Source organism: Rattus norvegicus, chromosome 3, assembly GCF_036323735.1.
Source record: "Rattus norvegicus strain BN/NHsdMcwi chromosome 3, GRCr8, whole genome shotgun sequence".
Taxonomy (NCBI): Eukaryota; Metazoa; Chordata; class Mammalia; order Rodentia; family Muridae; genus Rattus; species Rattus norvegicus.
Window position 1 is genome coordinate 121,384,580 of NC_086021.1, and position 18,525 is coordinate 121,403,104.

Here is an 18,525-nt window from a genome sequence, read left to right on the forward strand (position 1 = left end):
ATTTCATTTTTAACAAGATGATTTCATGAAGGATGAAAACATATCACAACAAAACAAGACACTTCAAAGACCATCCAGTCAACTTACAACACAGCTCTCCTGCTGACTAGCTGGCCTGTGTATGAGGCACCACAAAATACGACTCCATATTTTACCATGAAGACTCTGCAGACTTCACAGTTCAAAGTATTTATTAACCAGACCCATGGCTCCTCCTCACATTCATGCTCTCCCTTCCCCCTCTCACTTTCATTTTCTAAGTTCAGTAGGAGACCAGTAATCAAGCCCAACCTTCTAAAGGAAACGGCTTATAAAGCTGTCAGAGATGCTGAACCGAAGTTTCCAGCATCTGCTTTACTCCCTACTACTACGCAGGAGGTGACATCCGTAAGGCGCTCATCTAAACTCACTCTGAAGACCTGAGCACAAAGCAAAATTACCAAGCTATTGAAGCAATGATCCAGGAAAAGCAGGAGCACGGTCTGCTCGTGGAGGGAGAACTCGCCATCAGTCTCAGCTAGTGCTGCTTTCAAGATGCGTTTAAAGAAGAAGGGGAAGTGGTCTGGCTTCTTCTTAAAGGTCTGCAAAGAGTAAAAATTCACTTTGAGCCAGGCGGTGGTGGCATGCGCCTTTAATCCCAACACCATGGGAGGCAGAGGCAGGCAGATGTCTGAGTTTGAGGCTAGCCTGGTCTATAGCACGAGTTCTAGGACAGCCAGCGGTACATTCTGTCTTGAGAAACCATAAACAAGCAATTAAAAATTCATTTTGAGCTCTTGCTTGCATTTTTCTTTTTCTTTTTCGATTTATTTATTTTATGTATGTGAGTACACTCTCGCTGCTGTCTTCAGACACACCAGAAGAGGGCATCAGATACCCATTACAGATGGTTGTGAGCCACTATATGGTTGCTGGGAATTGAACTCAGGACCTCTGGAAGAGCAGTCAGTGTTCTTAACTGCTGAGCCATCTCTCCAGCCCCATTTTTCTTTATTAAACAAATCCTGGTGGGGGTTTTAGGAATGAATTAGCACAAACTATTACATGAACATCCGTATATGTGATTTAAGAGAAGCTGTGCAGACTTCTCATCAGTGACAGTAAGTCAATGAGTTTCTGTCAGGACTATGAGAGGCCTAAAGCTAACAGAATAAAGGCTTCAATCCTCTTACTTGTTCTTGTGTTCGGTTATACTTTATTTAGATAAAGCTTTTTTTCTTATTAAGTTTTTGGAGTATCTTAATTCCTTGATATAAACAAAACAACTCTATCTTCAGCAAAAACTATAGTTTCCATGCTGCAATTAATCTCAGGACAGCTTCTCCTGCCCAATAGCGCTCTTGGCTCTTAAAATGCAGATATACATATATATATATATATATATATATGTATGTATGTATGTATGTATGTATATATTCAAGGTCCTGCTGCATCCTGCAGCAACAAATGAAAGAGATGTGTGGTTACTGTAGGTGCTTCTACTCATCTCTCTACATCAGCCTCTATCAACAACATCCCCATGACACTAAGCCTACAGGACCCGTCCCCTCCCATTCCTTCCTTTTTGTGCTGAGTGCTCACTGAATGACATCTAGCCCCCAGCTGCTGGCTCTCACAGTGACTTGTAGCTCAGGAGGCAGTTTGTTCTGGCTATGCTAATGACTCTGGAGTAGCCACCTGTAGTCAGGTCCTTGGCACCAGAACCTTGCTTTTGTCTGTGTTACTACTCATCACCAGGCAACTGAAACTCCAAGCCTATACAAAAGGCCTTCTGCAGCGTCCCTCCACTCCTCTCTTACCTTTGTGGTAAATGGCACCATCATTTATAGTTTTCAGTTGCCCACGTATGGTAAGTTATTGACACCACACACTTCCCTCATGCTACTGCAGTAAACCAATCCAGTCATTGTTTACTTTTAAATCTTCTATGTCCTTGACTCTATGATAGTTGCACTTTATCCATAACTTTGCTCTCTGTAATTGCAGTTACCTACACCAACTACAATCTAAAATTATTAAAGGGAAAATTCTAGAAAGAAACAATTTTATGTGTTTTCAACTGTACAGGGTTTTGAGGAATGTAATGAAACCATGTTTGATTTGGCCTGGGATATCAATTCCACCATAGTATCCAACATATACAAGCTATTTGCCATCTAGACACTTCATCTCAGCAGGCAGACCAATTTAACTTTTATTTTCCATAATAATCACTCCATAATAAAAGAAAAGTAATCCTGACAATTTAAGTCCAGTATAGTATAATTCTATTTAATTATTAATTGCTGTTGATTTGTTATACTGCTCAATTTATATACAACTTTGTCCTAATGCTTATACATGAACAATTTATGAACATATATATTATATAATATATATGTGTGTATACATTATATATGTGTATGTATATATTATATAATATATATGCATATATGATATATGACACACACACACACACACACACACACACACACACACATATATATATTACGATGGAGTAACATACACACATATGGTTATCTACTGGGGTCTTGGAATGTATTCCTATACAAAATGGGGGAATTCCTGCATTGTCATTCCTGTTTTAACTCCTAATCACTAAAGTGTCTCTAGAATATATGAATTGGTGAAATTATTACCTGCTTTAAAGTAAATCCCTCTTCCTTTCTATAATGGCTTGAAGCAACTTCCTGAGATCCAGAGGATGTCTCAGTAAGGTTTACAGCCCGTAGTTTAACCGGAGCTAAAATGTGCCCTGAGATGACAGTCACTTAACATCTGAGTGAAGTGTCATGCTTCAATCTGGACAGCTCTAAACTCTATCTTAAACACTATCACTCCACTTCATCAAGAAGATGGCAACTCCCATGCTTTTTCATTATTTAAAAAAATAGGTTTGGAAGGAAACCGTTAGTGAGCTGGGCATCTTATGGAGGGCACCACACTGTGGGTAAAGAGGTTCTCTAAAGAAACCGTCAGTTCATTAGAAATTTTCAAATAGCAAAAGCAGTTCCAAATTGAAAAGGGGAAAAAATTTGAGCAGAAAGTACAGCATGAAACGCCTGTCAACGCATATGCATCGCCTCCTATAGTTGCCAATGTACCTTGTACTTTGCCAATTGCAAATGTAAGTCATCATAATCCGCATCATTCCTTCTCTGAGTCACAACACAGAAAAACAACTCTACCTTGTTATCACCTAAGTCCTAGAAAATCAGCTGGAAGGAATACAATCAACCTTCTACACATGAATTCTTCACTAACACTGCCTTTTACACATCCATACTTTGTCTCACAGTGCTTTACCCTCGGGTTAACATTCCCACTAAGAGGACACAGGCTATCAGGAAAAGACTCTGCTACTCTTAATGCCTTAAGAGGGACCCGTGTGAAAACTATGAAGTAGTTTAGTTTTTTTACCTCCCAGGCTGGGACATTTTCTCTGAACTTCTCATTCACCATACAGCAGATGGACATTAAATAGGCTTTGCTGGAAACTTCTGGCGAATAATTCATCCAAAGATAATTTTCAAGATATTGGCTGTAAAGGGTGTTTTTAAAAAGGCACAGAATATTTCATTAGTTATCACAACACATTGTACTGCATTACTCACCTGAAACATAGAAGTATTTCTATTTTTCTAGAATCCTTATTTATTATGACTTGCACATCTTCCCCAATTTCCCTGTACTCTGCCCTGTGCCTCCACTGGATACTTAGATGTAGAAACTGTGGCTCAGAGAGTGACACGGCCACACTTCCGAGCGAGAAGATATCAAAGGAGGATTAGGGTTGGACCTTTATGGGTAATGTGAATGAATTTATTCACTCAGGGGAAATAACTCTGGGTATGTCTGTGAGACTGATAATAGATATACCTTAATGAAGGAGGAAGTTCCACCCTGAATGCAGACTTCCTAGTGTGATGAGAAAGGGAAACAGTACACTGGGAGCTGAGCACCAGCCCTCACGCTCTGTGCCTCCCAACAGTGGGGTGATGTGACCAGTCAGTCACCTAGGTTCCTACTGCCACTGCTCCAGCTGCTTTTACCTCCACAGCTCCTCTACCATGATATGGACAACTTCAACTGTGATCCCAACCAAACCCTTCTGTTCTTAAATGGCATGACAAGTACTCATGACAAGTATTCAACAAGAGAAGTCACTAATCCACTATCATACAAAGTCTCTAGCCGTGAAGTTCTCTTTCCTGAAAGTTCACAGAAGTAAAAATAAATTAATTTAACATATATTAACTTTAACCCAAAGCTTTATAATAGGTATTTTCACAAACAAATAAAACTCAGACATTTGCACTAGTTCTTATCAGAAAAAAATGACATAACAATCAAAAAAAAGGCTTTACAACTCAGGTTAAAAGGTAACTCAACATAGTTCAGTTTTTTTTCTTTTCTTTTCTTTTTTTCGGAGCTGGGGACCGAACCCAGGGCCTTGTGCTTGCTAGGCAAGCGCTCTACCACTGAGCTAAATCCCCAACCCCCATAATTCAGTTTTTATAGTAAGTGATGTTTGTCCCTCTGGATACTAAAATTCTTAATTTAGACTTAGAGAAATGTGAACAAATAAAATTTACGTGTCTCTGACCTTACAAACGTAAGTTAGTCAGTTTTTATTAAAGAAAACAGAATACAAGTTATTATATTGGGCTACCACATCCTATGAAGCATTAATGAATGAAGAAGAGCGCCACTCCTGCACATTAAATCACTACAGGGGTGACTTTCCACACACTTGTGCCCACACAGGGGGTTATACCCTTCTACTTCTGTGTTCTTCTGTACCTCAGGGGCTCACTGACCTGGTATTTACCTCATGAGCCCAGGACTAAGACTTCCTCCCTGGTGAGTCTGCAATAACATAGGAGCCCGGTGAGATTTTAAACAAATGCTGGTCAAAAAATCAAGTCAGAGACAAAGTGCTATCCAGTACAAGAGCGAGGACGTGTTTCATCCCTTACGTGAATATTCTTCTTAAATCATGTCTTAGAGTTTCTGTCAGCTATAATGTGGTGCAGATCATTCTTTAGCTGGCATTTACTTCCTGGCAATTTAGCTGGGTGTAGAATTCTAGGTTCCACTGACTTTAGTCTGGAAGATTTTAAAAACTTCATTCTATGTTAGTTCTTTGTGGTGGTGCTGTTATTTATGTGCTGTGTTTCTAGAATTTAATGAAATTGTGCACTTCTAGAAAACTCTCAAGATTCTGTTTGCTCTACTGCCCCTTTTCTATCGTCAATCGATATTCCTGAATGTCCCATAAGGCTTTGTCATTCTAGACACCATATTGCCTCTTTCTTATTGTTCATGCTTACTATTTTCTAATTAACTTCCTCAGATGAAATGTCTTCAATTCATTGTCACAATCAGGAGAGGATGATGGATGCCAGTGCCTTCTCCACATCTGGCCCTGCCCATGGGTAAGAGGGTTCTTCCCACACCAACTGATACTTGCCCAAAAGAATCCCTGGAACACATTCCCAAAGCTAATCCTAGTCAGAACAAGCCCTCGCAGGAGACCCAGTGGCCTATCTCCCAGGAGTTTCTAAATCCTATCACACTGACAAGTAACACTTTCAGTAATTAAAAATGTTTCGCTATCTTTAATTCAGTCATTAAACATTTTGATTTCTTGACACTAAGAAACTAATTAACCTTAACTGCATAGCAACATCTTCTTATTTTTCATCTGTCTTTGCCATAGTAAGGCTCTTGAGGGCCACCCAGAGGATGATGTATTAAAGGGCTGATCCCTGGCTGGTTGTGCTACTGGAAGGTAAAAGAGTCGTCAGGAAATGGAGACTAATAGAAGAAGAGTCCCTAGGCATATGCACTTGAAAGGAATTCTGGGGCTCTGGCCCTTCCTTTCTTTGCTTTTGACTGCCATGAGATGAACAGTGCTCACTATGATGCACTGTGCGATCGTAGGCCAAAGCAACCAATTACCACTGACTGACCCCTCTGAAACCACTTGCCAAAAACAAAGCTTTTCTGATACTACTTCAGGTATGTTGTTATGGTAATGAAAACCTAGTGGTCTTCTTGAAAACTGGCCTGGTATGGTAGAAAATATATACTTATCCCAGGACAAGAAAGGACTCATTCCCAGATTCAGTTTTCTCCTAGATAATCCAGAAAAACCTTTCTAAGATTATTATGAGAATAAAACTGAATTCTGTTAGCGTTCTTATGATATACTAGTTAATTTACAACCATAAACTCCACAGTTTCCCTCTAAAAGAGGATCAGTTACTTAATGTCATGTTTTTAATGAAGATTGAATTAGTTTACATTGCTGTCCTATATAGTTCTCTGACAAGTTGACACAAGTGACAATCATTTTGGAGTCAGTTTCAATAGTTTCATTATTCCACATTACTTTTTCAGGGTATTATGAGTGCCATGCATACAAAACATTCAGTACTGTTTATGACATGCTCAGCCTATGCTGAACACTGAGACAAACCTGGATGAGGCATGGTCTCTTATAACTAAACGTTGTGTGTGAACAGGGCATAGTGGCACATGCCTTTCATCCCAGCACTCAGGAACAGAGGCAGGTGAATTTCTGAGTTCCCAGTCATCCTGTTCTATATAGTGAGGTTCAGGCCAGCCAAAGCATCATAGAGAAACCTTTCCTCAAACAAACAAACAAACTCAACAACAACAACAACAAAATCCAAAAATCACCACCACCAACCTAAACCCTGTTTTCAGGCTGGGAGTACAGGTGAGAAGGGTGGCACATGCCCAACATGTGACATGGCCTTGGGAAGAACCATACACTTTCTTATGTCTAAAACATTTAGGTTATAAGTAGGTTGGAACAATGATGAATTAGTAACAAAAATTTACTAAGAAGGAAGAAAACCAGTTATAGAGTATATCCTGATTTATTCCCACACTCCACTTATAAGTAGTGAGAAACAACTAAATAAATACAACCTATATCCCTAAGCTGCCCCTGAAGTCTATCAAACTATGCTCTTTATTGGAAATTAACACTTTACTCACAGTCGAGGTCATCAACCATCCATGCAATGGCTTCACTCACCTAAATTCCAGCAGCATTATTTTTCTGATGGCAAACCTAAAAACACGAATAAATAAATAAATAAGTAAATAATAAATAACTTTGAAGTAGAAAATAGAAACATTTCAGAGATCTTAATTCTCATTCATTTGGAATCTTTTATAATCAAATTAAACAGAGTGGATGTGACGGCTTGAGTGACACTCTGGGCGGCAACCTAACTAACGTGTATGTGTAAGACAGAGCGACCACTGGCCACAGTCCTCGGATTGAAGGGTTTTGGAGATATGAACAGCCACAAATAATTATCATGACTGATTAAATCCCTGAGGTAGTCTGTATGCTTTTCTAAGATACTAATATTGACTGACAACATTTATTATGCATGACGCTGTGCTCAAAACATAACATACGTTTCATTAATCCATCAAATTGTGTATAAAACCTAGGTGCACTGACTCCATCAGCACCCACATCCCCATAGCTGATAAGGAAACAGGAGGCAAATGTAAGCTGCTCTACCACCATACAACTTCCCAGGATGCAGCTAGGCGGAAACCACACTGAGAACTACATAAGGAGAAAAAGGTACCTTCAAATGCTAAAAAGGGCTGGGTCGTTATGAATACATGATATGTGTGGACACACACACACAGCATGGTGTATGTGGAGGTCAGAAGGCTGAACTCAAGCCTCCATGTCGGTGTGGCAAATGTTTTACCTGGTGAGGCACCTGGCTGGCCTGCCTGCTTATTTAAAGTCAAAAACCATGCAAGCCTATCCTCTTTACTTTTTCATCTCATCCAGCTTTCACTTATGAATGTTAGAGGAAGCAACTAACAGCGACCTCTGGGGTACGGACAAAATCCAAGGTCTCTGTTTCTAACCAGGTATAGCATGCTAATCTATAAGGGTTACTACACTCAGCGTCAAATAAACATAAACACAAAGTAATGAGACAAAGTTCTTTATAAGTCACTGTAGGATTTAGAGTAATGCCAAAGGGTTTAAGTTAGTGGGCCCTGTAAGAAAATGGAGGCTATGCCTGCTAAAAACCAAAGTGGCAGACAAGAGCCAAGGGAACAAACCAGTGCCTCAACTAGTGGGCAGTGCCTTAATCACCTTCCTAGACCATATGCAGGAAGAGTATCTCAAAGTTCTTGAGGATGGGTAAATGTACTCATGTATGTAAAATGCTTAGAGAAAGCCAGTACGTGGAAAACAGATGATAACAACTCCTATTTTAAAGGAAAGCTGAATAAAATGCAGTCAAGGAAGCTTTCCAAAACTGACATTCCAAGAAATAACAAAAATGAGCCAATTGTGTAACAGGCCTTACTACTCATTTGACTAGGCAAAACAGGCTTTTAAAAATTAATTTTGAAATCCTAGAAGAATCTATTTTTATACTATAAGTATATTAAGATCTGAATAAATGAGTACTGTGATATTAAAAGTATCTCAAGACTATAAAACAGCCTATTTTGGGAGTGTATTATAACCATTTAATAAATATTACATCAAGCCATTCCCTAGATACTGAAGATGATACATTGTTCAGCAAACTAATTTCCTCAGGCACTAGTCTAAAACACTGTTTTAAAGCTGTTAAAGTATATTGCAATTTTTGTTATAAAAATTCTTACCAGGCATATAAGTCAACCATAAAACATTCACTCCCCTATTTTGATACTGCCTCTTCCTCCTCTTCCTCTTCCTCCTCCTCCTCACCACCACCACCATCATCATCACCACCACCACCACCACCATCATCATCATCACTACCATCACCACCACCACCACCATCATCATCATCATAGCTTTTTGAGAAAGGGTTGCTCTGTATAACAGCCCTGGCTGTTCTGGAACTCACTATGTGGACCAGGCTGACTCTGAACTCACAGAGGACTGCCTGTCTCTGTCTTCTGAGTGCTGGGATTAAAGGTGTATGCAACCAACTGCCTTAGTTTTCCCTTCAAATTACTTAGTAAAATTTACTTCTTGAACACTTAACACATTAAAATACCAAACAAAGGACTCTACAAAATTTGAACTTGCATAGTGGTACACACATGTAATCCCTGTACATAAGAAGCTGAAGGCAGGAGGAATCAAAGCTAGTCTTGAGCTCTGCAAGACTTTATCTCCCCCCCCCCCAAAAAAAAAACCACCAAAAAACCATTATCTACAAGTAAATATATGAAACGATGACCAATACAAACAGTTAATTTCTTTTAAGGTATCTCATGACAGAATGAGGGGTCTAATCCCTTCCATGTGAAGGGAAGATAAAACTGCACATGCTGATGGACACCCTGGAGTCTAGCAACAGGGAAGGTAATTTTTAAAGTCACCCCTTTAGGTACATTATTAAAAATAACTAATTATGACTTAATTTTATGTAATATATAGATATAGGCATTTTATTTTACATCTTGGTTCTACAATTTCAAGAGTGTTTTTTAGAAGATTTATCAGAAATAGTAAGAAAATAATTAGTGAACATGAAATAAACATATGCTCACTCTGCTCTATCATCCATCCATCATCCATCCATCATCCATCCATCAACCATCCATCATCCATCCATCCATCCATCCATCCATCAACCATCCATCATCCATCCATCCATCACCCATCCATCCATCCATCATCCATCCATCATCCATCTATCATCCATCCATCCACCCATCCATCCATATCTTGGTTCTTCACAAACCAAATAAGGCATATGAGTTTAATTCCTCTGATCTGACTTTGAAACTAGAAGACACAAGAGAAACCATGCAACTAATCAATACCAGCACTATAACTTTGCATAGAAAATAAAAAGATCCTTTCAAGACTGGAACCAGTCATTCAGACACACACATAATCCCAAGGTACCACAATTAAACTCACTCCTACCGTGATTTGACGATCTCTTTTTCATATATTTCTTCTATCACCTATTGCCAAAAATATAAAAGTGTTTAATATGTTAATCACCTTGATTTTCAATCTAAACTGAAGGTTTCAATTACTGAGATTACATGAAATAAGATCAAATATTCAAACAAGAGACTTTTTAGTAATGATATATGTCTCAAGTATAAAACAACAGAACGTAAAGTAGTAGAAGTAATAAAATCCATCCACATAAAAACTAATCAGAATTCTTTTACAATCCACAGTATTCTTTAAACAGGATGTGTTTATAACATTTCTAGACAAGCAAACCTCATAAGTCATATTTTCAAAAATTAATTTTAAATGATTTTAAATGTTATTAGGCTTTACTAATCATTCTAAAAGCCAGACAGTAAACTGAAAGTGTGAATGTGGATATTACAGAAACAAAGAATGGCTGCTGTATCCAAACGAACATGGTAACATCACACTTTCTGGAAGATTGCTTCAAACCATCTGTTCAGGCTCTGGCCCTGCTACAAGTGTCTGACCTTGCTAATGTCGGTTTCCTCACTTAAGATAAGAAATGGCCCACGAGGCCAGATGTGGCAGAGGCAGAACTCAGGCTGTGCAGCTTTAACAAAGACACCTAAAGCATCCAGCTCGGTGCACACTGCAGGGCCTAAGGTCGGAGTCTCCATCACTCGTCCAGTCCTCTGCAGTGTCAACATTCACTCTGCAGCAAGGCCTAGCGAGCACGCTAGGAGACTTCCAGGAAGAAGCTTCCGTTTAGAAAGTCCGTCACGCATTTATGTTTGACAACTGTCTTGATGAAACCCTCAGAGCACTGAACATTCCCCGCCTTTAGTCGTCTCTTCTACCCAGATCACCTACCAGCCTTTCTACTCCCTTCTCTCAGTCTAGCAGCCTAAGATCCATCGGAAACAGAAGCCTCTATTTCTAAGGAACAGCCAAGAATCTTCTGTTAAAAACTGCATATATTAATAGAAATATCTGTTGAATGCTCATCTGTAATAATAAAAATCTTTACATCATCTAAGAATCCACAGAGGGGAAATCATTGCACGCACATTTTTTTTGGAAAGGATTAAAAGAAATAAAACAAGATGAAAATGTACGTTATATCTAAGTAATGATTTCTGTTCTTATGTGTAACTTCTAAAGATTCCAAATTTTCTAACATAAGCAATTATTAGTTTGATAATGAAAAATAGTAATTTCAGTTTTTTTTTTTAAAAAAAAGCTAAACAGGTAGGAAGGCCTAAGTGAGGATGCTTGAATTTCATTTAGACAGGGGAATAAAACAGTCACAGGAAGCAGATGGAGGGAGGGAGCTGGGTGGGAGAGAGGACAGGGAGGAGAATGGAGGGTTCAGGAACAGATGTGGGGAGGGACAGGAGAGATGGCCATGAGAATGAATGGAAATCTGCAACTCATCCACAAAACTTTCAACCCAAAATTTATCTTGTCTACAAGAAATGCAGGGATGGGGGATGGAGCACAGACTAAGGGAATGGCCAACCAATAGCTGGCCCAACTAGTGACCTATCCCATGGGTAAGCACCAATCTCTAATACTATTAATGATACTCTGTTATGCTTGCAGACAGGAGTCTAGCATGGCTGTCATCTGGGAGGCTCTACCCAGGAGCTGACTCAGAAGGATGCAGAGACCCACAGCCAAACAGTAGATGGAGCTTGAGGACTCTTAGGGAAGAGCTGGGGGAAGGATCGTGGGCCCTGAAGGAGATAAAAACTCCACAGGAAGACCAACAGAGTCAACTAACCTGGAATCCTGGGGCTCTCAAAATGAACCACCAACCAAAGAGCATATATGGGCTGGACTTACACCCTGCAAATATGTAGCAGATGTGCAGCTTGGTCTTCACAAGGGTCCTGAACAACTGGAGTGGAAGCTATCCCAAAAGCTGTTGCCTGTCTGTGGGATATGTTCTTCTAGCAGGGCTGCCTTGGCTGGCCTCGGTGGGAGAGGATGTGCCTGGCTCTGTAGAGACTTGATGTTCGAGGGTTGGGGGATACCCAGGGAGGAAGGGCAGTGAGCGGGATGTAAAGTGAATAAATAAAAAATGTACTGAAAGCTTTTGTTGAGTTAATCTTTAAAACAATACCGAGAGCACAGCTGTTTGCAAGTATATCATAAAACAAAGCTACTTACTTTTATATCAAAAGGTGATTTCTTCTTGATATGAGGAGCCCAGTATTTACATGCCAGCTGCAAGAGTAAACAATATAAATGTAAGTTACAGGTTCACACCACTGTACCACTTAGACATGTGAAGCTGCTTCTTAAAGCAGACCTAGGACTGGAGAACTGGGCAACTTTAAAGGTACCATAAGACATGTGATTTAGTTACCATCCTTGGCAAGAATCCAACAAATACCAGTGATGCTTTCTATGGTAATGAGCCACCGGGATGTTCAAAACACCCAGACATCCAAGCCCCTGGCCAACAGTATGGCTTGTTTATAATCAGAGTAAATCATTTTCGGATCGGTCATAAGAAAATCCAGAGCTCAAGAGATTTAGCAAGCTTCCCAGGAGTGGTTAGTCATCAGCTGAGTAAGTATTAAAAGTCAGTTTTAAAATATTCATGAATGTTGATCTGTAAAGAAATAAGCCTTTAAATGACTACTATACCCAGACATAAGTAGACAAAAATCATTCAGAAACCGTAGTATAAAGACTGATTATAACAAAGAACATAGAAGTCGGTGATTTACATTGGAGCAGGTTAAGCTTCACTTAGAAATTTGAATACAGATATATAATCTCTCCAGAAATTGAAGTGGATTATAGAGTTGTTAAGGAACGTGGACTGGGGGTGGAGAAGTGGCTCAGCCATTATGAGCACCTGGTCTTCCACAGACCCTGACTGCATTCCCAGTGCCACGCTGAGTGGCTTACGACTCCCTCCAAATGCAGTTCTGGGGGTCTAACAACTCTTCTGTCCTCCATAGGTAACCGCTCTTATAAGCACATACCGCCCCACCCCAAACATAGAATCAAACATTCAAATTGAAAAACAGAATAGTTCTTACTGATCTTTAAAAAACAAAACAAAATCTCTTTAAAACAAAAACAAAAAACACAAACTCTAGCAAGCACATTTTTTAAACAGGTAACTGCACTGTTTGGTACACTTCAATAGTGTATAGCTAGACAAACACACCACGGAAAGATGAACGGACAAATGAAGCCAAGTCGGAAGTGTTACTCTGCCATAAAGCCTTTGTGACACTACCCGACAGCTACCGCTTCTGTCTTTTCAGCTTGTAAATAACTTCGATATATTAGTATATTTCTGTATTATATTTCACTGATTATTCATCCTCACTGAGCTAAAACATAGAAGATGGTACCTGTGCTCTTTGCATTCACAGCTCAACCCTAACAGTCAACATACTTTAAGAGACCTTCTGAAATGCGAAACATTCCTGTGTACCCTATGCTGGCCTCAAAACAGACAAGGCTAGCCCTAAACTCCATTCCTCCTGTCTGCACATCCCACGTGCTGGGAATAAAAGACAGGTCTCCTCCCCCATTTTCCCTCTCAGTTCATTCCACCATTCTAGCTCTCTTTACCCTCAAACTTTAAGGTATCAGCACTTGCCTGGATTGTTTCCGTGTTCTTTCCCAAATCATCTTTTTGTCTGCATTTAGCAGAAGTAGTCAGGGAGAGCCTCTCTAATGTTGTGTAAGAGGATGACAATAAAGGAAGCCAGGTTAAAATGGATCCACTTTTTAGTTACCATGGCATATTCAAGTAACTGCAGCTAGAGTCGTGAAAGCATAAAGCTATTAGTACAAGGTGGGGGAGGGGGGAGAGACAGAGACAGAGACGGACAGAGAGAGAATGAAGGGGAATGAATGAATATGGGAGAGATATTGAGCACTTTGGGTAAAAGCATAGTCCACATCACAGCACTTTCAAAGGTTCCAGTCATTATCCCAAGGACAATCAGAACTGTTTTACGGGACATTTTAGGAAAACAGGTAATGTGAACAGTTTTGCACCCGTGAGCACTCTGGAGCAACCTGAAGAGCAGGCTGCAGGAGGACAGAAGAAATACGACAGATCAAGAAGTCTTAGCGGGGAGGGCAACGTTGGACGAGAGAGGTCCAGAAATACAGACAAACACATGTAGACATACAGGGGCTAAGCGAATGGAAATAGCTTCTAGGCCTTGACAAATCTGCTGAGATCGGAGAGAAGGGGGAGGGCTTGAATTTTCCCGCACTTATACTCTCAACAATTTCCGAAGAATTAACAAGGATGTGAAAGGCTAAAGGCCCAGAATTGGCTTTGCTGTGTCCAAATGAAAGTTCCATAATGACAGACAATTAACGGCCACAGAGCGATCTACTTGTAGACAGACTCTTGTCAGATTAATACAACTCAGAAGCATGTTTTGTAGTCCAACGTGGAGCGGCCTCTTTCACTGTAGCCTTTCCAATGTTTACCTAGTAACTTGCACGTACACAAGATATCAAAGACAATCCCAACGCTGGGCTTTGGGGGCTCGGCATCCCTCCCTACACAAGTGGGCAAGCCGGGGCTCACCTGGGTGACGAACTCTGCGTTGATCTGGGACACGGTGGGGGCCACGATTTTCTTGGGCTGCGCAGGAGCCGCCATCGCAGCGGTCACCTCCGAAGCAGACCAGAGGCTCGTAGCGGCGATTCTCCAAAGCTTTCAGGCAGCGGCTGCAAGCTACCGCCAGGGTGCCACAGCGCCGGGCACAAGGGAGCCTAAGTTCTCATGGTTCCTCCCGGAACCTGAGAAGTCCCGGCGTTCCCCGGAAGAAGAACTAGTGGGCCGGGAAGTTAAGGCAAGAGCTAAGCTTGAGCTAGAGAGTCAGCAGCCTTCACCTATCTCTTTATCGCCCCCTAATGGAAGGAGGAAAAATAACATTCAGCGTGCAGGATTAGGGAGGAGGGGGCTGAAAGGTGGTTTTGAATGTGGTTACTAGGTGGGAGTTGGAAGAATAGGATGTAGGAGTTTACTTGAACATATGAACTGAGAGGGAAAATTGGGGAGGAGAGATGGTATCTGTCTCTTAGTCCCAGACTGGAGGAATGGCCTTGTCTGTTTTGAGGCCAGCATAGAGTACACGCGAACGTTTTCACATTTTAGAAGGTCTCTTAAAGTATGTTGATTGTTAGGGTTGAGCTCTGAATGCAAAGATGTAGTAAGAAACAAAACCTTACTCTTGGAATTTGAGGTACCATGTGACTTCAAAAGCTTCCTGGAAGTACTGATTGCCACACATAAACGTACACAGAGTGTAAAACTTAATACACGTTGAAATAGTTGTATGTCTATTAAAGCCTCACCAGAACCATGGCAACGAGATTACCCAAAGCCATTAGAAGTTACTATGTTTCCTTGGGCCTTCAACCTGTCATCCCTTTTTCTCACACAACCTTCACTGGTCGCTGTTAGTAGAGAATTTTATATAAACTTTATATAAATTTTTAGAGGAAAAAAATGTTTGCTCAGCGGTTAAGAGCACTGGCTGCTGTTCCAGAGAACCTGGGTTCAATTCCGAGAACCCGCCGCATGGCAGTTCACAATTGTCTGTAACTCTAGTTCCAGAGGCTCTGATGTCCTCACACAGACATACATGGAGGCAAAACACAAATGCACATGAAATAAAAATAAAATTTAAAAAGAAACTCTTTTCCATAAGATTTTAGAATATGTTCGTTTTTGCTCACTCAGAATTATTTTGAGATGCATCTGTGTTGTTGGTCCGATCAGTCACTGATTTTATTGTATTGCTAAATAATGGTCAACGTTTCAGACATATTACAATCCACTGACTTAGTACTATGTTGATAGGCATTTAGAATGTTTTCAGTTGTTGACTACTAAAAGAAAGTCCTCTACAGGTGATTCTAAGTCATTTCGTAGAGATACATTTCCTCTGAAGTAACACATTCAATGGCAAGGTCATAGGATAGGTGTATGTTTACCGTTTTAAGAAACTTCTGTCTTTCCAAAGTATCTGTACCTCTCTAACATTTGAGACTCGTACTGTCCTCTTTCCCTCACTGACTGATAATAGGGACAGTTTTTAAAGTCGTTTCAGTCATTTTAATAGGGACATGGCATGTCCCATTAAAGACACGATTCATGTTTCTGCAATGACTGATGCTGCTGAACATCTTTTTGTGAGTTTTACATTTATATCTTCACCAGGGAAATAACTGTTTAAAACGTTTACCTGGATTTTTATTTGATCACTTATATTATAATCCTTGGGTTTGCACACCCCTACCATTTTCAAATTCAAACACAGGGTAAACAGTTATCTCTAGTAAGTTCTCTCTGGAGGAATGTAGGCAATTCTCTCTTAATTTTATGATATATCCATCGGCCCAAAATGAGTACTGTGAGAGAAAATAGCATAGGCCTGTTAATTAAGTATATACATGCAGTTTTTTGTCCCTCCATCTTTTATGGTTTGTGGATGTTTAGTTAAAATTTCACTTGATTGCAATTTTAAATGTAAAACATTTTGAATAGTTAATAACCATGTCGTCTTATTGCCAAATATGGCATCTATAAAACAGTAGGGCAGGTTTTCTGATGGCTTTGATGATGAATCGTGATAGGCTGAAATTGCTACTTCTATACTTCACCATAGACAGCCCATAAAGCTGTGAAAGCAGGTCATGGTGGAAGGACATTAGGAATTAGGAACGAGGCTTGACTTACTGAGTTGTAAAATCTACAAGGAAGACTTTGTAAAGACATTGTGGAACCAGAGGTTGGACATTATTTTGGGATGATGCCTTTTGAGTAGTGGTTTAGGGAGGTTGGAATAGGTAACACGTGGGTAAAGATGTCTGCTAGAAGTACCAAGATCAAAGGGTGAAAAGATCCAATGGTGAGCTCTAGCAGATTTAAGGAAAGAAGCAAACAGGGAAGACACTTGGCAAACAGTACAAGCACGAATCTCTTCTGAGTGGTTGAAAGACGTACAGAACCACACATCATGGAGAATAGAGAGCTGGGGTGAGTTTTAAAGGGAAAAAATGGTTCCACTGAATAGAAAATAAATCTGAGGTAGCAGAAAAAAAGAAGGTGAAAATTTCCAGCTTAGCTATTTGTTAAATTCAGTTTATCTCAAGATCAGGTGGCCAGAAAGATATTAAACCAATGAGCTCAGGTCATATGCCGTTTTCTAGAGATCAGAGGGACCAGCTGTAATTTTTAATGCTCAACTGATCTATGACAAAATGTAATATCTTCCTGATATATATATATATATATATATATATATATATATATATATATATATATATGCCCCAAGCCCTTGCCTGCTAGGTTCCTTTTAGGCACACCTAAAAGCAGTAAACTGCACTTGGTCCCTTAATCTGTTTTCAAGCTCACAGATCTGCCTGCATTCCCTGGGACCTGTGGGCACCACATACAACCAGGCGAGACTCCTACCCCCAATTTCCTGCTTGCTAGGTCCCCCAGGGCACAGCCAGTAGTGGTAAACTGCACCTTGTCCCTTGCCCTCCATTTTCTGGCCCAAAGCTCTGCCTCTCAGAGGCCTGCCTGCAGGAGAGACAACCAGTTGGCTGAAGGTCATGCTAAGAACACAGTCAACAAGAGCCATGATGATCTGGTACTACCAGAGTCCAGATAGCCTACTACCCTGCGTATCCTAACATAGTTGAAGCACAAGAAAAAACCTTAAATCCTGTCTTATGAGATAATGATAGAGGCCTTTAAAGAGGAAATGAATAAATTCCTTAAAGAAATACAAAAAATGCAATTAAAAAGGTGAAGGAAGTGAATAAAACTGTTTAAGATCTGACTGTGGAAATGGAAGCAATAAAGAAAACACAAACAGGCAATCCTGGAGATGGAAAACCTAGAGAAGAGAACAGGAACTACAGACGCAAGCATCACCAACACAGGGGATAGAAGAGAGCATCTCAGGCATAAACAATGATAGAAGAAATAGATACATCGATCGAAAATGTTAAATCTAAAAAGTTTCTGGCCCAAAACATCCAGGAAATATGGGACATTATAAAAAAAGAACAAATCGCCCTTCTGGTCTCCATCTGCACCCAAAGCCAGGACTATTCCATAGCCCTTAGACACAAAACCTGCCTGCAGAGAACTGCTCTGCCAGGAGCTCTCTCCCTCCTAAGCCCACAGCCCACAGGTGAGACCCTCACCTTCTCCCTATTAATTGTCCAAGGAGAGACATCCTGGGAGCGTATGGGGTGCGGAGCCACAGGGCAGCCTAGGACAGGACCCTTCTGATCTCCATCTGTGCCCAGAGCAGGGTCTGTCCCACAGCTCTATGACTGAAAACCTACCAACAGACAGCGAGTTTGCCAGGAATACTCTCACTCCAAAGATCACAAGCTCACAGGCCTATAGGAAAGACAAGCTCCAGTCAGAGACAACAAGACCAACTAACATCAGAAATAACCAGATGGCGAGAGGCAAGCACAAGAACCTAACAGAAAAGGGGTTGGGGATTTAGCTCAGTGGTAGAGCCCTGGGTTCGGTC

The 18,525-nt window shown here is 40.5% G+C and overlaps 1 protein-coding gene across 2 annotated transcripts in view; it reads right to left on the minus strand.

Annotated features, from left to right (window-relative positions):
• The window catches only part of Aqr (aquarius intron-binding spliceosomal factor), a 70,089-nt gene extending 55,293 nt beyond the window's left edge, over positions 1 to 14,796 (minus strand). Inside the window, 6 exon segments of one of the 2 annotated variants that reach the window (NM_001100987.1) lie at positions 441 to 581; positions 3,421 to 3,541; positions 7,073 to 7,108; positions 9,959 to 9,999; positions 12,137 to 12,193; positions 14,544 to 14,742. In NM_001100987.1, the coding sequence (NP_001094457.1) occupies positions 441 to 581; positions 3,421 to 3,541; positions 7,073 to 7,108; positions 9,959 to 9,999; positions 12,137 to 12,193; positions 14,544 to 14,618 (471 nt within the window). In that variant the 5' untranslated portion in view covers positions 14,619 to 14,742. 2 annotated transcript variants of the gene reach the window in all.
• Between the last annotated feature and the right edge of the window lie 3,729 nt (positions 14,797 to 18,525).